This window comes from Giraffa tippelskirchi, chromosome 5, assembly GCF_054371585.1.
Source record: "Giraffa tippelskirchi isolate mGirTip1 chromosome 5, T2T-mGirTip1v1.2.pri, whole genome shotgun sequence".
In the NCBI taxonomy this organism is placed as follows: domain Eukaryota; kingdom Metazoa; phylum Chordata; class Mammalia; order Artiodactyla; family Giraffidae; genus Giraffa; species Giraffa tippelskirchi.
The window spans coordinates 94,718,523-94,742,064 of NC_137279.1; the positions used below are offsets into that span (position 1 = coordinate 94,718,523).

The following is a 23,542-nucleotide window of genomic DNA, read 5'->3' on the forward strand; positions in this document are numbered from 1 at the left end:
ATGTTGGCAGTTTGATCTCTGGTTCCTCTGCCTTTTCTAAAACCAGCTTGAACATCTGGAAGCTTACGGTTCACATATTGCTGAAGCCTGGCTTGGAGAATTTTGAGCATTACTTTACTAGCATGTGAGATGAGCGCAATTGTGCGGTAGTTGGAGCATTCTTTGGCATTGCCTTTCTTTGGGATTGGAACGAAAACTGACTTTTGCAGTCCTGTGGCCACTGCTGAGTTTTCCAAATTTGCTGGCATATCGAGTGCAGCACTTTCACAGCATCACCTTTGAGGATTTGAAATAGCTCAACTGGAATTCCATCACCTCCACTAGCTTTGTTTGTAGTGATGCTTTCTAAGGCCCACTTGACTTCACATTCCAGGATGTCTGGCTCTAGGTGAGTGATCATACCATCGTGATTATGTGGGTCGTGAAGATCTTTTTTGTACAGTTCTTCTGTGTATTCTTGCCACCTCTTCTTAATATCTTCTGCTTCTGTTAGGTCCATACCATTTCTGTCCTTTATTGAGCCCATCTTTGCATGAAATGTTCCTTTGGTATCTCTAATTTTCTTGAAGAGATCTCTAGTCTCTCCCAATCTGTTGTTTTCCTCTATTTCTTTGCATTGATCGCTGAGGAAGGCTTTCTTATCTCTCCTTGCTATTCTTTGGAACTCTGCATTCAGATGGGAATATCTTTCCTTTTCTCCTTTGCTTTTTGCTTCTCTTCTCTTCCCAGCTATCTGTAAGGCCTCCTCAGACAGCCACTTTGCTTTTTTGCATTTCTTTTCCATGGGGATTGTCTTGATCCCTGTCTCCTATACAATGGCACGAACCTCTGTCCATAGTTCATCAGGCACTCTGTCTATCAGATCTAGTCCCTTAAATCTATTTGTCACTTCCACTGTATACTCATAAGGGATTTGATCTAGGTCATACCTGAATGGACTAGTGGTTTTCCCTACTTTCTTCAATTTAAGTCTGAATTTGGCAATAAGAAGCCTTCATGCAGCAACCAAGACCCAGTGCAGCCAACAATTTTTTTTATATTTTTTAAAATAAATATGGTGTAAAAAAATAAATAAATAAATATGGTGTATTCTAGGGCTTCCCTGGTGGCTGAGATGGCAAAGAATTTGCCTGCAATGTGGGAGACCCGGGTTCAATCCCTGGGTTGGGAAGATCCCCTGGAGAAGGGAATGGCTACCCATTCCAGTATTCTCGCCTGGAGAATTCCATGGACAGAGGAGCTTAGCATGCTATAGTCCATAGGGTCCCAAAGACTCAGACATGACTGAGCAACTACCACTTTGACTTCATTGTGTGTTCTGACTGCTCCACTGGCTAGCCATTCCCCCCATCACCTGCTCAGACCTCACATTTCCCCTAAATATAGCAATATTGAAATTAGGCCTAATAGTAACCTTACAATGAACTCTAAGAGTTGAAGTGAAAGGAAGAGTCTCTCACTTTAAGTCAAAAGCTAGAAATGATTAAGCTTAGTGAGGAAGACACACCTAAAGCCGAGATAGGCCAAAAGCTAGGCCTCTTGCACCAGTTCGCCAAGTTGTGAATGCAAAGGAAAAGTTCTTGAAAGAAAGTGTTACTCCAGTAAACAAACAAATGATAAGAAAGTTAAACAGTCCTATTGTTGATACAGAAAAAGTTTGAGTGGTCTGGATAGAAGATCAAACCAGCCACCACATCCTCTTAAGTCAAAGCCTCATCCAGAGCTGTCTTCAGTTCTGTGAAGGCTGAGAGAAGTGATGAAGCTGCAGAACGCAGCAGAAAAATTTGAAGCTAGCAGAGATTGGCTTATGGAGTTTAAGAAGAGAAGCTATCTCTAGCACATCAAAGTACAAGATGAAGCAGCGAGTGCTGATGTAGAAGCCTCAGGAAGTTATCCAGAAGATCTAGCTAAGATCTAATGAAGGTGGCTACACTAAACAACAAATTTTCAGTGTAGATAAAACAGTCTTCCATTGGAAGAAAATCCTAGAACTTTCATAGCTAGAGAGGAGAAGTCAATGCCTGGATTAAGATCTCTGAAGGACAGACTGACTCTTGTTGGGGGCTAATGCAGCTGGTAACTTGAAGCTGATGCTCATTTACCATTCCAAAAACCCTAAGGGCCTTAAGAATTATGCTAAATCCACTCTGCCTCTCCTCTATAAAAGGAACAACAAAGCCTGGATGACAGTACATCTGTTTACAACATTGTTTACTGAATATTTTAAACCCACTGTTGAGACCTGCTCAGGAAAAAAGATAACCTTTCAAAATATTACTGCTCATTGACAATGTACCTGGTCACCCAAGAGCTCTGATGGAGATGTGCAGTGAGATTAGTGTTGTTTTTACTCCTAAGAGCACAACACCCATTCTGCAGCCCATGGTTCAAGGAGTGATTTCAACTTTCAAGTCTTTGTCTTTAAGAAATACATTTCATAAGACTCTAGCTGTCATAGATAGTGACTCCTCTGATGGATCTGGGCAAAGGAAATTGGAAACCTTCTGAAAAGGATTCACCAGTCTTGTTGCCAGTAAGAACATTCATGGTTTGTGGGAAGAGGTCAAAATATCAACATTAACAAGAGTTTGGAAGAAGTGAATTCAAACCCTCATGGATGTCTTTGAAGGGCTCAAGACTTCAGGGGAGGAAGTAACTGAAGATGTGGTAGAAACAGCAAGAAAACTAGAATTAGAAGTGGGGTCTGAATGTATGACTGAATTGCTACAATCTTATGATAAAACTTGGATAAAATTTTTTTTTTAAAACTTGATGGATGAGGAGATGCTTCTTATGAACGAGCAGAGAAGTTAGTTTCTTCTACTCCTGGCAAGGAAGCCGCGACGATTGTTGAAATGACAACAAAGGGTTTATAATATTACATAAACTCAGTTCATAAGCCAATAGCAGGATTTGAAAGGACTGACTTCAATTTTGAAAGAAGGTCTACTGTGGGTAAACAGCTATCAAACAACATTGCATGCTACAGAGAAATCTTTCATGAAAGGCGAGTCAATCAATGTGGCAAACTTCATTGTTGTCTCATTTTAGGAAATTGCCACAACCACTCCAACCTTCAGCAACCACTACCCTAATCAGGTAGCACCATCAACATCAAGCCAAGACCCTCCACTAGCAAAGACTGTACAACTCACTGAAGGCTCAGATAATGGTTAGCATTTTTCAGCAATAAAGTGTTTTTTAATTAATGTATGTACATTTTTAGACATGCTATTGCACAGTTAAAAGACTACAGTATAGTATAAACATAAGTTTTATATGTGCTGGTCAACCAAAAAATACACATGACTTGCTTTACTGTGATATTTGCTTTATTGCAATTGTCTAGATCCAAACCTGCACTATCCCCAAGGCATGTATGTACTTCCCTTCCCTTTCAGAGATTATACCTGGAATTCTTTACCTTTGACTAACGAGGCAAAGAGTAACAAACTAGCCAACTAGTGTTACTTAGCAAGTGAAAAATAAAGTTTAAAAAAAAAAAGGTCACAAAAGCCAAGAAGAGGGAGCAACACAAACGTCCACGGGTGGATGAGTGGATAAACAAAATGCAGTGTATATATGCACAATGAAATATTACTGAGCCTTAAAAAGGGAGGAAATTTCAACACATGCTACAATATGAATGAACCTAGAGGACATTATGCTAAGCTAGACACAAGAAGACAAATACAGTGTGACTCCAATTATATGAGGTACCTAGCAATGGATGCTTTTGAACTGTGGTGTTGGAGAAGACTCTTGAGAGTCCCTTGGACTGCAAGGAGATCCAACCAGTCCATCCTAAAGGAGAGCAGTCCTGGGTGTTCATTGGAAGGATTGATGTTGAAGCTGAAACTCCAATACTTTGGCCACCTGATGCGAAAAACTGACTCATTGGAAAAGACCCTGATGCTGGGAAAGATTGAAGGCAGGAGGAGAAGGGGACGACAGAGGATGAGATGATGGGATGGCATCACTGACTCAATGGGCATGAGTTTGAGTAAACTCCGGGAGTTGGTGATGGACAGGGAGGCCTGGCGTGCTGCAGTCTGTGGGGTCGCAAAGAGGCAGACACGACTTAGTGACTGAACTGAACTGATAGTAGTCAAATTCATGGAGACAAAAAATAGAATGGTGATTGCCAAGGCCTGGGGGGAGGGGAGATGTGGAAGCTGTTGTTTAATGGTATAAAGTCGCAGTTTTGCAAGATGAAAACATTTTAGAGGTTGTTTATACAACAATATGAATGTACTTAACACTACTGAACTCTATAGTTAGCAATGGTTAAGGCAGCAAATTTTATGTCTTTTGCATGCATGCTAAGTTGCCTCAGTCGTGTCTGACTCTTTTCGACCTCATGGACTCTAGCCCACCCACCTCCTCTGTCCATGGGATTCTCTAGACAAGAATACTGGAGTGGGTTGCCATGCCCTCCTCTTTATGTCTTTTACCTCAGTTTAAAAAAAAAATTCCAGTCTATATTATTTTACAGTGAAAATGCACCTAGCAGACTGGACATCCAGGTTGTCATGGGTGATCAGTGAGTTCTCGCCCCACAGATGAGCCACATGGACACAGGCGAGGGAAATGGGAATTAGGTCCACCTCCTGGACCACCCTGTGCTGGGTCTGATGGGTCATGGCCTAGGCTTGGGCATTCTTTGCCTGCTTGAGAGAGGCTCCATCTATGGATCTGGTAGCCTGAAGTCCTCCAGGACAATTTAAGCAAGCTCTGATAATGAACATGCAATTATAAATTAAGGAGACTCACTCTGAGCCATGGGGATCATCATTCCCAGAATCCACAAGTAGCACCAGGATGACTTCCCCCATGTGAATCATTCGTTGTGAGTCACTGTTACCATCTCAATTCAAACTTAAAACCCTTCCTACATGACATTTTTTCAATGATTCCTATTGGCTTCTTAAGCCATTCTGAGTTTATTTTTGTGTATGGTGTGAAGGTGTTCTAACTTCATTGATTTACCTTGTGCCTACTGCTTTCTGATTTGTGTGTATAAATAAACAAGATTACCAGGTTGGATGAACTGAGGGAAAGAGATATTGCCTGTGCACATAAAAGCCAATGTGGGGAGTAGAGGGGTAACTTAAGAGTTTAGGATGTTAATATCTATCTTATATATAATAGTCATACACACTGCTATATATAAAAGAGATAAACAGTAAGGACCTGCTATATAGCACAGGGCATTATATTCAATATCTTATAATAACCTATAATGGAAAAGAAAAAATATATATATATATAAAACTGAGTAACTTTGCTGAATACCTGAAACTAACACAACATTGTAAATCAACTATACTTCAATTAAAAAAAAAAAAGCCAAGCCAAGTAGTTAGTCAAAGTATCAAGTATACTGTGAACAAGTGAGAATTGTGGTTTACATTAAAAGATAGTTAAGGAAGATGCGTTCATATTCATTTTTGATTTTTTTTTTTTTTGGTTGCTCTGGGTCTTTGTTGTTGCATGCACTAGGGTTTTCTCTAATTGCGGTGAGGTGGGGCTTCTCTTACTGCTGAGCACAGGCTCTAGGCATACGGGCTTCAGTAGCTGTGGAGCGTGGGGGCCTTATTAGTTTCAGCTTGCTAGCTCTAGAGTAGGGGCTCAGTAGTCGTGGCACACAGGCTTAGTTGCTCTGAGGCATGTGGAATCTTCCCTGATCAGGGATCGAACCTGTGTCCCCTGCATTGGCAGGTGGACTCTTATCCACTGCACCAGCAGGGAAGTCCCTATTTGCATTATTTTAAATGGTATGTTTGCAAGTGAAGCATTCCCCCTAAAGTCCTTGCACATTTAAAATGGAGAATGTCAACACTTTTAAAAGATTCATATAATGAACCATTCTGTACTATTACTCAGCTTTAACAGTTATTGTCTCATAGTCAGTTTTGCTTTATCTATGATCCCCACCAACTTCTTGCACTTTTTAGTTAACAATTTTTTATAGGCAGTCCACTCTGGTTGCACTATTCCAAAATAGAGAGATTATAAAGGTTTAGTGAAAAGCTTTCTAACTGTAAAAACATACAGGCTCATGAAAAAAAATTTTAATATGCATAAAAGAAAAAGGAGCAAATCCGGTCTTCAGCAGCTTTGTAATGCTCTTAGAATGTCGAAAAATTGCTCTCCACATTGTATGTCCAAGGCAGGTCTCATCCCAGGCCCTGCACCGTCAGCCTCCCTAGGCCACCCCTTCCACCTGGAACCCTCCTCTGTTTTCACTTTCCTTGTCCCTTCCTTCCCTGACTCCCTAGACCAGATTAGTCACTTGGCTCCTGGAGACAACAAGAGCATTTGCTCCCTAATTGCCTGGCTCAGTGAGTGAACTGACAGCATCTTTGGGAAGGGATTGGTTCCTCTTTCATCCTGGCATGGTGATGGAATAAACATCCCCTGAAGGACTCAGCCCAGAGAGAACTACCTCTTCCAGTGTGGTGATCATTCACCCTTTCAAACACAGTGGACATAATAAAGTTGCCATGCCATAAATAAAGCACAGTTTGGGGATTACCAGGAAGTTCATTCAAGTATTGGTGGCACAGCAGTAAAGAATCTGCCAGCCAATGCAGGAGATGCAAGAGAAAAAGGTTTGATCCCTGGATCTGGAAGATGCCCTGGAGAAGCAAATGGCAACCCATTCTAGTATTCTTGCCTGGGAAATCCCATGGACAGAAGAGCCTGGTGGGCTAGAGTCCAGGGGATCTTAAAGAGTCAGCCATGACTTAGCGACTGAACAACAAACAACATTAAAATATACACCAAGCTGATTCATGTCAATGTATGGCAAAAACCACTACAATATTGTAAAGTAATTAGCCCCCAACTAAAATAAATAAATTTATTAAAAAAAAAAATACACCAAGGAAGCAACAGAACACCAGATCAATCACTCAGAGTTCAGAGGAATAGATACAGGGCTGATACAGGAGGGGAAGTGGTTTGGTTTCTGATCAAGGATCACTAACCGTAAGGAGCTATTTGCTGCCCCCGCCTCTGCAGCCCATCTTCTCTGTGGCTCCTATTTTGTGAGCGTCGCTGAGGTCTGGTGGCCTCAGGGACACACCTTCATAGCTCAGACTCCCAGGGTCTCAGCTTCTGCACTGATACATGTGATAAACCAAATGAAGACTCCAGGTCCATCACCCCATGAGGGTGAGTGGGCCAGGCCCCCACCCAGCACAGGGGGAGAGCACCTAGCCTGGGAAAGGGGGTGGAAAGGTAAGCCCATCCTGGTTGTCACCAGGGGCTGAGGGCCCACACAGCAAGGGAAAGAGCACTGGTTTGGGGTCAAGCAGACCCAGGGTTAGGGTCTAGTTCAGCCTCTTACCCAGCTCAGGAGTCTTAGACCACTATCTTCACCAATATGAGCCTCTGTGGTTGCATCTGTGAAACAGGTGAAAACACTTACCTCTCATTAGGATGAGAAAGAATATCCTATTTGTGAAGCACATGGGGAGGGTCCATAAATGGCTGTCATCATTATTAGCTAATCTTAATATACCATCTTGACCAAAAAGGGACGGTGACCTTCTGGATATGTGGTGTAGCTCTTTGCTGTCCACAGATTTTGTTGCCCGCTTAGGCTCCCAGTAACGTGTTGCCACAGAACCTCACTTCCCATGCTGCAGTCTCCCTCATAGAAACCCTCGGAGCTGGGGACATGGCAGGAGAAACTGAGCACCTTACACTCATGTAAACAGACACCCACTTTTGTGATCTGGAGGGTCTGGGGTTGAAGCCTGGGCTTCTTGTAATTCCTGGACCCATCCACAGACATGATTGACTGAAATCTGAGGCCCCAGAGCACCCACCTCCTGACAGAAACAATCAGGGTCCACAGTCACCCTTGGGGTCCATCACCACCTTCTTCAGACTGATCTGGAATCCCTGCTGGTTGTGGTGACTCCAGTGCACACCCTGTGTGCCTGTGCTCTGCAGGGTAATGAACATGCTGTCCACATGAGCAGGTGCTGCTGACGCAGCACCTTTCCCCCCTCCCTTTATCAGTCACTGGGGACAGACCCTAGAATGTCCCAGTTACGCTAAGTGGGACATTTCATCATTTCAGAACCCTCATTGTTCAGCACATGCATTTAAAAACCAAAATAGGGGACTCCCCTGTTACCCCTGTGGTTAAGACTGTGTGCTGCTGCCAATGTAGGATTCAATGCCTGGTCGGGGCCCTAACATCTTACATGTCACACAGCATGGCCCCCAAAATTAATTAAATAAAAAACAAAATAGAATTCAACTGTCCTCCCAATAAATTTCATTCTTTAAAAAACCATAATGAAATATTAATATGGTCTTGTGGTTGCCAAAGGGGAAGGTTGTGGCGGAAGGAAGGATTGGGAGTTTGGAGTAAGCATCTTAGTTCCCCAACCTGGGGCCTCCACAGTGAAACCAGAGTCCTAACCACAGGAACATCAGGGAATTCCCAGAACCAAACTATTATTAATATATATATAGAATGGATAAACAACAAGGTCCTACTGTACAGCACAGGGAACTATATTCAATACTCTGTAACAAACCATAATGGAAAAAAATGAAAAAGAATGTATATATATATATATAACTGAATCAGTTTGCTGTACAGTAAAAATTAATACATTGCAAATCAACTATACTTCAATAAAATAAATTTTTCAAAAAAAATAAAATGCAGCTTCTCATCACACGATAAGCTATTTTCTTTGTGGACATTCGGCAGCCTTATTAAGCGTTTTGAAGTTACCTGAGAAAAAGAAACAGCCTAACCGAATATTGCATATTCCCAGAGTGCTAGTGTTTCAGGATCTTACTGAAAAATTTCATGGTATTCATGTTTTCGGTAGTCACTGGAAATTGCTGGTGTGAAATAAGATGTGGCTGAGGTTGTTCTAAGGGTGTTTTAAGTAACACACATCAGCAAGAAGACCAGAAGTTTCACAGAGAGACCAGGGGGTGGTCAGTATTTGAAGGATCGTGTAGGGCTGGCTCCCCTGCTCAGGACTGTTTGCATGATGGCCACTCAGTCAGCTCACCCAGCCAGCCCACCTGGCCACCACTCTGCCTGAGAGGCTGCCAGGCTCAGCCCAGCCCAGCCCTTGGACACTGCTCGGACCAGTTTAAGGCCTTTCAACAGCACACTTCTGCTATGCAGGAAGGCACAAAGTTTCCTGCCTCTGGCCTGTGCTTCTCACAGACATGGGGGAAGGTTTGGTGTCCTTCTGCATCAAAAAATAAGGAAAGCGCTTTCCTCAGTGGTCGTTCCAGTAACTGAGTGTCCCTTGCCGTCCTCTACAGGGTCCCCCATCTGCTCTCTCATTTCTCTCTTCTGGAAAGAGCATCGCAGCCTTACCATCCTAACAGTGATGCGGTGAAGAGGGGGCCACCCTCTTCCATCTCCTGCTCCTTACACTCACTCCCACACTCTCTGTGGGGCCCACACAGCCAAGCCACCGTGGGACATCTGTTTCCTGTGTCAACCTCGCAAGAAACCGTGGCATCCTCAAGGAGCCGATGGGCCCCATAGGTGTGGTCGGTCGTGTGGCTTTCTTCTGATTCCCCGGGGGCGGGGGAGCCGCGCAGCGGGGCCTGGCACTTCAGCTTTCGGTCTGAGTTACACAATTTCCAGGTTTCCATGCAGTTTCCTCCTCCCCAGCCCTGAACTGTTTACACAGCAACTCTTATCCACAGAGCATCCACACGAAGGCTTTCCTCTGTTTGGGAAATGTGGGATGGCAGAGTCCCAAGGTTTCCTATGGAGGATCCTTTTCAATAGGGGACAGATGCAACCTGATGATGGAGAAGTTCAAGGTTGACTTGTGATTCTGTTAACAATCCCTGTTCAATAAACAGTCTTCTGATGAATAATGGCCCTTCCTTTTCCTCCCACCCAGGTCCATCACCTGATACTGATGTAAAAAAGACCGAAGCACCTACACCCTTTCCAGAAAGCCCAGGGCTCATTTGGGGAAATAACCTTTCAAAATGAAAGTCTTTGAGAAATTGCAACTTATTTCTTAAACTCACCTGATTTTTTTCCAGAGGTAATTTAATCCTGCATTAAGGAAAAGCTCACCCTTTCACTTTCATACATTGGAGAAGGAAATGGCAACCCACTCCAGTGTTCTTGCCTGGAGAATCCCAGGGACGGGGGAGCCTGGTGGGCCGCCGTCTATGGGGTCGCACAGAGTTGGACACGACTGAAGTGATTTAGCAGCAGCAGCAGCACCCCTAAATGGTTCTCCTTGACTTTAAACCTATGTTTCCTCACCCCTTTCCCCGAGTAACCATGCAAGTCTTTCCTTGAAAGGACCCAGGCGCCAAAGCATCATTATCTCCCAGGCATATTTTTTAGAACTTATTTATTTCAAACATTTACAATTTTCACTTTAAATGCAAAATAGCTGGTAAAAAGAAAAAACACTGGAAAAAAATTATACTGACCCTTTGCCCCATATACAGACATCACCAGCCTTTGGTATTTGCTTTCCAATAATTAGGCAAAAAAAACCCCAAAAAACTTAAAACTATTATTTCTCTCCAGAAAAAAATAAGGTTGAGGTATTCTATTTAACAGATGTGTGCTCTCCATCCAAATACGGTTTCTCTATTAATTAACAGCCTTGCTACACGCTGTTCCAATCCTTTCCTTCTGAAGTAGATCTGCATTTGAGCATATGTTCATACATCTGACAATGTTCCTTAATCATCATTAAGGTTGCCATAGAAACTTGCTGGCTGGAGCCAGGCTACACCGAGGATGCGATGCTGGAAGGACCTTTAGGGGATGCTCAGGAGTGTCTGGCACAGAAGTGGAGCCAGCTTGGCAAAAGCCCTGCTGCCAACTGCTGCATGGGAGGCTGGGATCCAGGCTCATGCTCCCAAGGACCACCAGTTGCCCCTGCTTCTCCAAATTAAGATAAATTTCTTACCAACTCAATCTGGAACTGGGTGTCAGACTCCTCCCCAACTGGGGCAATCTTAAGTGCCTTTGATGAAGCGATATAGCCCAGGACCAAAGCAGCCAGGCAAGACATTCCTGAACATTCTTCAGGAAACCCACAAACCATGACCACCCCCAGTCTGCCCCATTGAGCTCTGCTGAGCCGAGCGCTGCTCCCCACCAGGTGGGCTCCAATCCGTTCCAGGAGCAGATTCTACCCCTTGTAATGGTGTTTCCTTCCCTCGGGGACAGCAGACAAATGACAGACTGGGGTGAGCCCTGAGCCCAGCAAACAAACTGCCAAGGGCAAGGCTCCATCAGGGCAAAGAGCTTTCAGAGTTACCCAAGGCTTTGTTGAAACAGTCAATGCTACTTCCTCGACACTTAAAAAGAAAAAAATTTTTTTCATTAATGCTACAAGAATTAATGACCACTTTAACTGAAACCCTGAACTAGCATATTTTCAATGTTTCCCACCTAGCAGGATAAGCTGTCCATCTGTAATAAAAAATTGTCGCTGTGCTAACATTTCCTTCTGGCTGTGTAGCAGATTGCTACAGGTATTAGGTGAGTAGCATCACACGTGTGCTGCAGAAACACAAGTAAGAACGACCTGTGAATTGAAACACACATTCACTGACCACAGATTCAAAGACAGAGAGAGCTTAGGGTGTATATCTATGTACACCGAGCAAGAGAAGACAAATATTTTTCCTTCATCTATACTAGCTTATAAAAAAATAAAGAGGGAAAAAAAAAACCTCTTACATTAAAAAAAAAAGGCAGTTCCGTTCAAATAATAATGAAAGCAATAACAATTTGGAGATCAAAGCTGCCTAGCTCTCAGCAGTCATGAGCTATCTGGATTTCACATCTTCCACCAGCACCGCTGCCTGGCTCTGCTAATATTACACGTAGGTAAAACTTTATCAAGAGTTAACTGTGGGCAGAGAATCATCCTATCTCATGCAGATTCTCATTTTCTATATTTCCCTTTAACAGCATTTTTGCTGGTCTCGGTCAAGAAAACTTGAGAGAAAAACAAAACAAAACCACCTGCCTCACTTTTGTCAACTTCAGATTAGTTGCCCAAGGCAGCAACAGAGTCTGAAATTCACAGCAAAAGCCAGCAATGAAAATCGCCACGTAGCCCAACGTCATAACAGTTTGAGCCTGGCAAACAGTAAACAAAACATGATCATTTCTATCCTTTCCCCACCTGTCTGATGCTGGTGGTTGTTCTAAAACAGGAGACTACTAGAAAAGTGTTGTTGTGGTCTGGTAAATTTTTAGTGGTGGGTTACACGACTGATTTTAATCACAGCTTCCTTCTGGGACTTCCCAGGATACTCGAGGGTGCTTGTCTGGGTAACCACTAACTTCACTGAATTTTCAAAGCCTAGACAGAAAAGTACACCGCAGTGGTTAGTGCAGTGCCACGCCTAGACATTCAGTCAGTGCTTCAATACTAGCTGAACTGAATCACATTCAAGGAACTAACTAAAAAGAGGAAGGCATCAAGGTTAGGATTTTTTTTTTTTTTTAATGAACCTCGTGTGATACCGGAGGATTCATGGCTTTCAGTGGTGGGGATTTTCAGCTGACCTGCTGAGTAATCGTGGGAGGCTGGCTTCCCAGCACTGTGACCTGGGAGCTGGACACCATTTCCTTCTCGACCGCCTGGGGGAGTAGTAACAAGCTGCCTTTTCCGCTAAATTAGAAGAGAGGCAGAGTTGTTTTTTCTCTTTTTTTTTCTCACTTTTTAAGGCAAAAACAAAATTTAGAATGAAAACAGAGTCTCTTCTTTTATAGGGGAAAATCTTTTCTCCTCCTTTGTCACTTGATTCCGTTTTGTGCTAAACATTGTGCCTTTCCCCCGTTATTTATATACTGACGCTTGACTAATTAATACTGGATGCTGTACCCTCTGAAGATAAAAGAGTCAGCAGTTTTTTAAAAACCAAATTAAAATCCATTCTTGCCAGGTTCTTTTGTCTTTTTGCGTAAATATTATCTTCCCTGGTTACTCAGGCTCAGTGAAAACAAAATAAACAAAGCTGGAGCAAGGCAATGTTGATTTCACAACTGGCAGAAGCCTCCCTGATGCCAGTTCTCCTTTTGGGGAGCTGGGGAAGTGGGGGGACGGTGTGCAGAGGCCTCCGTCCCCCTCAGCAATACTACTACAGATAAGCTTGGAGACCCTGCCCCACTCCCCTCCTTCTTTCCTGAAGTCCTGGGATCCAAAAAGGGAAATCGAGCCAGTGCACTTGCTTCTGGATTCAGCAAGTGCCTAGGACGACCATTCACATTCAGAAAATGCTGATGAGGAACTAATTATAATTCCATTTCAAACCATCAGGCCCTGAGATACTATCTGCCCTCACCTCAGCTGCGGGGGAAGAAAAGCAGAAAAGACCTTCCCCCATACTCAGGCCTAGAAAAAAACAGAATTTCGAAGGCACTTGGGTTTCAAGAGTTTGAGCTAGAAGAAGAAACCCTGCGGTGGGTCAAGACATAAGCGACTCGGGGAGTCTTTGGCTGGAAATCCATCCCACCTGTCTGAGGTTGCAGCTCCTGGTGGTGGGCGGGGGTGCGCGGGTGACCAGCAGCTCGTCCACACCAAGCCCGGGGGCAGTCCCAGGCCTCCCCAGTCATCCAGCTCTGCCCACCTGAGTAGCCAGTAGAGTCTTGACACCCATCTCTTCATGGGGGCCTGAGTTCACTCTCACCCTGTAATCAGGGCATTGGGGCCAGGGTGATTCAAAACTCAACCAACACAGCAAACCTTTTTTTTCACCCAGCGTAGAATTTTCTGTGAGGCGCTTCTGTAAAGGTGAAGCCAGAGGCCCCGTGTACCTGAGATAAGCTGGCATGGCAGTGAGGAGCGACTTGTGCTAAGCCAGTCTGTGTTTCAGCATCCACACAGTCCAGGGGCCTCACACCCCAGGCTGCTAAGCCTACCCATTATCTGGGGAAGAAGTAGTCTCTGTTGCTGACGTCATAAGGGCTCCCAGGGCCCTTAGCATCTGGTCGGCTGTTCCTCGATGTGTTGTCAGACTCAAGGCTGCTGGGGGACACCGGTGGGGAGATGAGGGGGACAAGTGCTGGGGTGGGCTTGGGCCTCTCAGGGACCAGCTGGCCCAAAGAATACGGCGGGTGTGCACTCGTCTTGCCTTCTTTCAGAGCCTGCAGTTTCCCCGTCTTCTTGAACCTTCACACAGACACACAAAGACAAACCACGCAAATGTTGAGTTTCTGCTGTGATAAACCCAAGAGAAAAATACCAACAGCTGGCTGCCCTGGTGGGCTGGCACTCTTGGGTCTCAGCTCCAAGGACTGATGACCATTTATTCATTGGCTGCTTTTTGTCACCAGGAACTACAAAATCCTCTGAAGAGCTATCAAAAATACCCCAAGGGAATAGGTATGCATGGTGGGTCCAATTTACCAATGGGGAAACTGAGGTTTTGGGTGCCTCTTTATAGCACCTGAGAACCTAATTTGTTCTTTGTTCTGCTCCATTCAGACGGTAAAGAATCCATCTACAATGCAGGAGACCTGGATTCGATTCCTGGTTACATCAGACTCCCCTGAAGAAGGGAATGGTAACCCACTCCAGTATTCTTGCCTGGAGAAGCCCATGGATAGAGGAGCCTGGCAGGCTACAGCCCATGGGGTGGCAAAGAGTCAGACATGGACATGACTGAAAGACTAACACAACCATAGAGGCAGCCCAGAGGGACACATTCTCAGTCTCAAATCCATTTACTTAAAAAAAAGAGCGACAGTATTCTTTCAGTGGGGAAGGAAAAGGACTGTCCTGCTCCCTCAACAGCCCTCCTGCGCTTCTGGCTTCCAACATTCTCCCTACACCTCTGGGTCCCCTCCCACCACACTGGCACGTTCATACAGACTCGGCCATGGGCACCACTTGGGCACAAGTGACTCATTTGACAGGAAAGTCGATGTTAAACAGGAAGGAGATAGACATCTCTCTGATCACAGCTTCGTTCACCCTGCTCCACTCTGGGCCCAAAGCCAGGGCTCAGTAACTGAGAAAAGTCACTTGACAACCCAAAGAAAGATGAGATGGTGATAGCAATCTTCAAAGGTACAGTCAGGTCTTCTCCCTGAGGGGTCCCTTCAGTCGAGCGGGACAGCCCATCTTCCCACTTTGTCACCTACTAACTTACTGTCCACTGACCCCAAAGTGGGAGCAAGGTGGTCTCTCTCAATTCTACCAAATGTCAGCTACTTCAGGAAGGGCTGGGAGGGGAGAGGGGAAACCAACATCAAAAACAAAGTTTGGGGATTTTCCTTAGGTTTCTTTTTATATCGACAGGCTATTCCTGTCCTTGTTATGATAAATAATTGATAGTTGGCTCCATATGCCATTGGCTCTTAGCCTGTTATCCAAATGGAATAAACAATCTGCAGAATGTGACTTAGGCTTCGCCATTCAGGCACTACACAGGAAGAGAACACAGCAGGGGCGCTTACTGGAGCTATGCTGGGTTCTTGGGTGGAATCCTCCTCTCTCATGAGAGAACTGAAGACAGAGTCATTACACTCTGGATTTCAAAATATTCAGACCCTCTGATCCAAGAATTCCACTTCTGGGAATATACCCTCAGGAAAGCACATAGCTATGGAAAAATCTTTGTGCACAAAGATGTTCAACACAGTCTTGTTTATAAAAGCAAAACAACAGTCCAAATGCCCAATAATAGGAGGTTGGTTAAGTAATCTTGGGTATACACATCTAATGGAGAAGTGATGAAAGTGAGGTTTACAAAAAATTTTAATAATGAGAAGTACTTATGTTATATAACTAATGCTACATTTAAAAGGCAGGATTCAGAGTTTTGGATACAGAATAATCATGGCTCTGAAAAACAAACCCTGGTGGTCCAGTGGTTAAGACTCCTTGGTTCTTATGCAGGGGGTACAGGTACAGCCCCTGATTGGGGAACTAAGATCCTACATGCCATGCAGCCAAAAAACAAACAAACAAACAAACAAACAAGAAACTATGCAGAGGAAAAAGACTTGGAGAAAATTCATCTAAATATAAACTGCTCTTGATCTGGGTGTCAACTGCATGAGTGTCTTTGTGGGAATGCATGGCACTGTACACTTACGACATCTGCACTTTCCTGTATGTTTGTTAGACTTTAACATTTTAAAAATTAACAGTAGCTGTCTTTGCTTAATGTGTGATTTTTCTCCCTTCTTGCTTTGTTGTTGTTCAGTCCCCAGGTCGTGTCCGACTCTTCACAACCCCACGGACTGCAGCACACCAGGCTTCCCTGTCCCTCACCATCTCCTGGAATTTGCTCCAGTTCATGTCCATTGAATCAGGGATGCCATCCAACCATCTCATCTTCTGTCACCCTCTTCTCCTGCCCTCAATCTTTCCCAGCATCAGGGTCTTTTTGAATGAGTCAGCTCTTTGCATCAGGTGGCCAAAGTATTGGAGCTTCAGCATCAGTCCTTCTTTGCTATTTGTCAGTATTCAGCAAACTCCCAATATTTAGGAAATAATCATTTGTCACAATTATTTTAAAGTTTCTATTGATGTTACTTAACCCATATGGAAAGCAGTCTCAGTCCTCAGATTTTTTCAAAACAACTGGATGGGTACTGAGAGAGATGAGCTTTTCTTCTTTTGAAATATTTTGAGGAGTGAATGAGACTTTTTCAGCATATCACTAAGCTCAAAGGGGACTTTGAAACCTCTGGGCCAGTGGTCCGTCCAAACCTGGCACTGCCCTGCCCTCGGCAGGGGTCTGAGCACAGCCTGGAGGCTGGAGAGGGTGCAGGGCAGGTAGAAGGAACCAAAAGATGAGCTGCCAGACTTAACCTGCACCTCACCTCCACCTTTTATCTATTTTACATATTTGGACTTTATAACATTTAGTTTGGGGCTTCCCAGGTGACTCAGTGGGTAAAGACATAAGAGACTCAGGTTCTATCTCTAGGTCAGGAAGATCCCTGAAGGAGGGCATGGCAACCCACTCCAGTATTGTTGCCTGGAAAATTCCATGGGGAGAGGAACCTGGCAGGCTACAGTCCATGGGGTCACAAAGAGTCAAACACGACTGAAGCAAGTAAACACAAACACATGCAATATTTTGTTTTAAGAAAAGGTTCTGCAGATAAAAGAAATTATTAAAAAACACTTAAAAAACACTTATAATTAACCACGGAGATGGGAGAGTGTGATTTTAAAATATTGAAATGAGACAATACATTCAATACAAAATGATTTAAATCATAGGCATATACATAGGAAGTCTTCATCTAATAGTGTTAGCCATTCTAAATAAATGTGCAGAAAAGTAACTCTCTGCTATGAAAATCCTATTTTCCCAGTGCCTGATGGCATAAAACAGAGAGATATAAATGGGGGCACACTGAGGCACAGGAAGTACAGTAGGGAGAATGGCCCTTTTAAGTTACAATATCCATTTAAAAAGATAAAACACCTTTTTCAACAGCACACTAAATTTTAAAAAATTGTCACTGATATTGATGGAAAAATACTTAGGAAACTATTGTGCTTTGCTTGAGACACAAAATAAACGTACTAAAAATAAAAGGATGGTGTCACAAGTTGGTGGGCTTTACTTCCTCCATCTGCCTCTCATTCTATCTACTGTAATAATCTGGCCACCCCAATGGTCATGGTGGGCCAACCATGACCATTTTGGCACCCCAGGCTCCCACAGCACCTCTTGACACTCATTTTTTTTTTAAACTGCACTGGGTCTTCATTGCTGTGCGTGGGCTTTTCTCCAGTTGCAGGGAGCAGGGGCTACTCTTTATTGCAGTGCACAGGCTTCTTATTGAGGTGGGTTCTCTTGTTGAAGAGCACAGGCTCTAGGGCTTGCAGGCTTCAGTAGTTGTGACACGTGAGCTCAATAGTTGCAGTTCCCGGGCTCTAGAGCACGGGCTCAACAGTTGTGGTACACAGGCTTAGTTTCTCTGTGGCATGTAGGATCTTCCCAGACCAGGGATCGAACCCATATCTCCTGCATTGGCATGGGGATTCTTTACCACTGAGCCACCAGGGAAACCCCTACTGATATTCTTTTCTTGACATGGGGGACTTTGGAAATAGTGTGACTTTTCAGTTTGAAATTAACTGGCCTCATTCATTCCAAATAAATTAGCCTTATACATCAGGCTAGGAAATAAATAACTGCTATGTTCTCTGCACAGGACACTGTGCCTTCAGGGACTCTGGTTGTGTAGCAACCAGCCAGTGTACGCGCACCATCAGCACATTAGCAAACTAGGTCTGTGATGAGCACTGTGGCTGACTCCCAGCCTAACACTTTTCTCCTAGTGGTTAACAGCATAGCAAGATAGCACCGCTTGTTAGGGGGGCCACTGGCCAACAGTGGACTTATAGGACTAGGCCCACGTCTTAGCTGACTGCAGGCTGGCGCAGTGGGCAGGCACTCTCGGGACATGAGTCCTTGTCCTGTCTCTGGTATTAACAAAGTATGTGTTCCTGGGCAAGTCAGCTTACCTCCCATTGCTGTAGTGTCACTTGTAAAATTCAAGAGTTTGACTAAATGACCCCTAAGGCCCTATCCAAGAAGTATAAGCTGCAGGTTTGGACCTTAGCCTCACCCTTACTAGCTGTAATCGCTCTACTTTCTTTCAGCTTTAATTTCCTCATCTGTCAAGTGGAAATCATAATCATGATATTTACCCTACAGGGCCTGTGGTGGGTTATGAGAAAGACCTTTTGTAGCCCTAATGATATAGAAATAAAAAGAAAACACAGAAGTACGTGTCTGAGGTAAGGCAAGGAATCCCTTAGAACAGGGGTCTCCAACCTCCGTGATCTAATGCCTGATGATCTGAGGTCAAGCTGATGTAATAGTAATAGACATACAGTGCACATAAATGTAATGCACTTAAGTCATCCTGAAACCACCCCCCCACCCTCCAGTCCATGACTGTCTTCCACAAAACTGGTCCCTGGTGCCAAAAAGATGGGGGACCACTGCTCTATAGGGTCTCTGGTGGATTATGAGAAAGTCCACTTGAAACCCAGATGATATAGATACAGAAAGAAGAGGTGTCTGAGGTGAGGCAAAGAATCCCTTAGAAGGGAGTAGGAAGACCTCTGAAAGCTGGCAGGGCCCCTCTCTGGCCCAAAGGTATAAAAGACAGTGAATTCTCGGCTCCTCCAGGGAGTTCCTCTTTAAGAACCTTATCTTCTGCACACCCTTGGAACAGCTTGCTTGCTACTTCATTGAAAAATCAAAGCAAAAACAACCCCGAACACAATTTGAGTTGTTATGTTCCTCATCTTCCAACCCAGACCACTTTGGTGACTGAGCTATTCCAGGGTCACTGTGAGACTCCAACAAGCTAGGATGTGGAAAGCTGTCTGCCAAAGTCTCACCCCTCCTTCCCAAACACCTCAAAGACCACCTCTCACAATCACCGGGTAGAATCCTTGCAAGTTACAAACAAGGGAAAAGACAGGAAAAACAGAAAGAAATAGGATGGAATTTCTCCTCTCCTTATATTATCATTGGAATTAACCACCATCCAAAGCCAGAGCCCAGCCTCATTTCCTTTAGGGCTTCAGCATATGCAAAATTGCCAGTTCCTGCAGTAACATAGTGAACACTGGAAGTTTTATTCCCCGTTCACTGGGAGCACTGTTAGGTGACTTGTCTGCAAGCTTGGGAATGAATGGCAACACCAATGACTGAGTGGAGAGAGACTGGGATGATTAGGCATGGCACTACAGTGACCAGAGTGCCAACCAAGCCCTCACCACGACTGGAGAGGGGCACTAGGATAGGACATTTAAAGGTGACCCACTAGGTCTGCTTATTTTAAAACACAGAATATCCCCAAGGAGGTAGTCTAGCTAGGCACTTAGGAGTTACTCGTGCACTTCTGTTGTGGTGCTTCTCAAGTGGTACTTTACTCATTTTAGTCTGTGGCTCTTAGGAGAGGAAGGGCATGTTCATATTGCAATCCCAGAGCCTAAGGTGTTTCTTCAGTGTCTAACACACACTTTCTCCCTCTGGTTTTCCCAACCAGGCTTTCCTGCCCCTTCTTCTCCCTCTCAGGCCACTCCTTCTCAGTCCCGTTCTCAGCTCCTCATCTTCACAATATTCCAGTTGTACTCCACAGATGGTATCTTTGGTCCCATCTTCTCCCATGGCCCCAACTACCATCTGCCTGGTGGCAATAATCTGAATGGCCTCCCAAACTTGCCCACTTGGGGTTTCCCCAGTGGTACCAACATGTAAGCATTGTTTTTCTACTTGGTTGTTCTGCTTAAGCCAGAAACTTGAGGGTCAGACTTGATTCCTTCCTCTCCTTCATCCTTCCCATCTAAGCTGTCATCAGATCTTGTCCATTCTACCTCTAAAATATACCTGGAATCCACTTGTGGCTCCCCAACCCATGGCCACCATCCTAGCACTGGTAAAGCTAGATGTGAAACCTGAGAATGCCGCAGGGCCACCCCAGGGCCCTTCTCACCTCAGGATGATGCCAATGCAGAGGAGGGTCCCGAAGGCCAGGCTTCCTCCAGCCACCAGGAATGTGGGCAGTGGTACCGAAGTAGAATCTTGCACTAGAAAAAAAAGAAAGAGGGAGAGAAAGAAGAGGAGGAAGAAGAGCAGAGGAAACAAGGGGGAAAAAAAAAAACCACTCAGCAGGTGCTGTCAAAACCTCAAAAAAACCTCACCTTTGGAGGAGGAAACAGCTCTGCCTGACAAACTTGCTAGTGTTCTGGCCAAAGCCAACTCTAGAAGGTCTCCCCCAGCACAGTCTGACAGACCCCAGGATGCCACCACTTGGCAAGAGATACACCTCCAGCTCATAGCTTCTGAGCGCCTGCGGCCAGCCACAGACTCCCACTCACTTTCAGAGCAGCTTTTCTAGTGGCACTCAGCCGGCCCCACAAGGTACAGGGGAGTGCAAGAAGCAGAGCCTTAGGGGACCTCATTGACAGCAGCTCCTGGAGGCTCAGATGCTTTAAATCAAGTATTTGTGTGCAGCTGTCCCCACTGGATCATCACTTCTCACCTGTCTCCCTAGTTGGTACGCAAGCCCCAGCCATCTGAATTTCAGTCCATCTTTCTCACGCACATTCCCTCTCCTGTACACACGTTCTCTTCTCCCCCAGAATGCTCGTCCACCCTTGCTGCACCCCTTTCTCTTTGCTGGCCAGTCCCCCTACTTGGCCTTTGAATCTCACATGAGGTAATGGCATGCCCTTTGAGAAGCGATCCTGCTCCACGCTGGCCCGCCTTGCTTACTCCCCCAGCTCCACCTCCAGCCTAAACTGCCTGAAAGCAGGGACCATGTGTGTCTTTTTCACTTTCAACATTCCAACTCCTCACGTGGTACCTTGCACAAAGCAGGCCCACCAAAATATTTCATTGAATGAATGCGAAAACAAACTAGCTTCACAAACAACCATGTCCTTCCAGAGAAAGCTCCTTCCCATGGCTGCCAGAGACAGACCCTGGACTAGACAGAGAGTAATCGAAGCAAAATCATCATTCCCTTCTGCTGAAAATGCAGATACTTGCAGTCTCATGGACTTGGGATTCAGGCTCTTCCACCCCAAATGGTACCCACTGCTGATAAAGATGTGATGCCAGTCATCACTCTTGGGTGTCTAGTAGATTCAGGCTTTGCCTTGAGCCCAAACTGGTAGTGGGCACTGACCACAAGGACAGGTGTCTCCCAGTATGTCCTACGTGTCTTGGCAGAGACAGCCATTTCGTGTATGCTTGGCTTACTCTTTCAATAATACTTCATTATCTTTTGTATTTGTTCCTTCCTTCATTCAACAAATATTTATTGAGTGTCTGTCATGTGCCAGGCTTTGTTCTAAGCTTCAGGGATACAGATAATTGGATGACAGAAAGACTCCTGGCTTCCTGGATCTTACATTCTAATCAAGGGAGACAGATAAACAAATACATATCTAATAAGATGTCAGCACTGACAAAGGCAATGATGGAAAACAAAGCATAGAAAGGGGAGCGTGACAGTAGAGGGTTTTGTCAAATTGGGTGATTGGGAAAGGCCTCCCTGGGCGGGGGGGCATTTGAGCAGAGGCCTGGATGTATGAAAGGGCTGTCCACGGGGAGGTCGGGAGAAGGGCATCCAGGCAGAGCAAGCAGTGGGTGCAAAGGCCATGAGGTGAGCACATGTGGAAATGAGGAAGGCAGAGCGGATGAGAGAGAGAAAGGAGGAAGTGAGACCTAAAGATCAGGGCCTGACTTCATGGAGACTAGGGCCTTTGTTAGGTCTTTGGCTTTTACTCTGGGAGACAAGATGGTGTTGAGCCAAGAAGAGCTTAAATTTGTGTTTTAAGAGTCATTCCAGCTTTTGGCTGGAAAAGAGTTAGTTGGGGGTTAAGACAAAAGCCAGGAGGGACATCCAGTGGGTTAGTGGCTGATTCCATGCTCTCAATACAGGCAGTCCAAGTTCAACCCCTGGTCAGGGAACTAAATTCCACGTGCCACAACTAAAAAGAATCCATGTGCCACAGCTAAGGCCCAGCATAGCCAGATAAATAAATAAATAAATAAATAAAAATATTAAAACAAAAAACTAAAGGCCAACAGACCAGCAGGCAGACCCTAAAGTCCTACTGGAGAAAAGATAGCAGTGGCTGGGCCAGGTGTTGGCAGTGGAGGGGGTGAGAATTGGTCAGCTCCTGGACAAACCTCAGGATACAACTGACAGGACCTGCTGAAGGACTGGACATGGGATGAAGCACAGAAGAGGAAGCCTGTCTTACCTCCCAGCCCCAGCAACCCAGAGGATGTGTTGTCTTTACTGAAATGAGGAAGAAGGATGAGAACAGATTTGGGTTGAAGAGGTGGGGAGGCATCAAGCATTCTCTTTTAGACACGTTAAGTCTGAGAGTTTTAGTAGGTATCAGGTGGACACGTCACCTAGGTAGCTGGATACACCAGTCTGGATCTTCGTGGGAAGGTCAGAGACAGGGCTATACATTTGGGAGTCATCAGCCCATAGACGGTCTTTAAAGACACAGGGCTGGATTAGACAGATCATCAGTGAGAGTGGCTAGAGAAGACTCAAGGGTTCTTCCTCCATAATATCCCCTGAACTGCTTGCTGCCCCAACCTCCTGCTGTCCCACCCACATCATTCAAGGTTCATTCAAATGGCACCTCCTCTGTGAACTTTCTGTGATTCCCTCAGGACTCTAAATCCCACTTTGCTTTACCTATGGCTCCCTTTCGGCCACATTCCACTCTCTGCTAGTTACTGCTTTACTCTTTGCTAGAGCCTGCCCCCTGGATGGTAGACTCCAGGAGAGCAGGGATGGGTTCGATTCCAAGTTCCCAGCTGTGCAAGCAGAGCTTAGCCCCATGTGTTTGGCAGGTTCCCCTAAGTGCACTACACTAGGTAGGGCTATGCAACAGAATGACAGGGCATGGGCAGCCAGGTGCGGCAGGAATCTGCCCAGTTAAAGGTATGGAGGCCAAGGACTCCCTCAGAAAGCCCAAGAGCCATCAGGTGAATGTGTTCAGCTACTGAGCCTCCACAG

The 23,542-nt window shown here is 45.0% G+C and overlaps 1 protein-coding gene across 1 annotated transcript in view; it reads right to left on the bottom strand.

Moving 5' to 3' along the window:
* Positions 1 to 12,888: 12,888 nt before the first annotated feature.
* IL6R (interleukin 6 receptor) overlaps positions 12,889 to 23,542 on the bottom strand; it is a 53,602-nt gene continuing 42,948 nt past the window's right edge. The window contains exons 9-10 of the mRNA XM_081494670.1: positions 20,486 to 20,579; positions 12,889 to 14,171 (exon numbers count right to left, since the gene is read on the bottom strand). Coding sequence (XP_081350796.1) covers positions 13,925 to 14,171; positions 20,486 to 20,579 — 341 coding nt within the window. The 3' untranslated portion in view covers positions 12,889 to 13,924. The remainder of the gene's footprint in view (positions 14,172 to 20,485; positions 20,580 to 23,542) is intronic.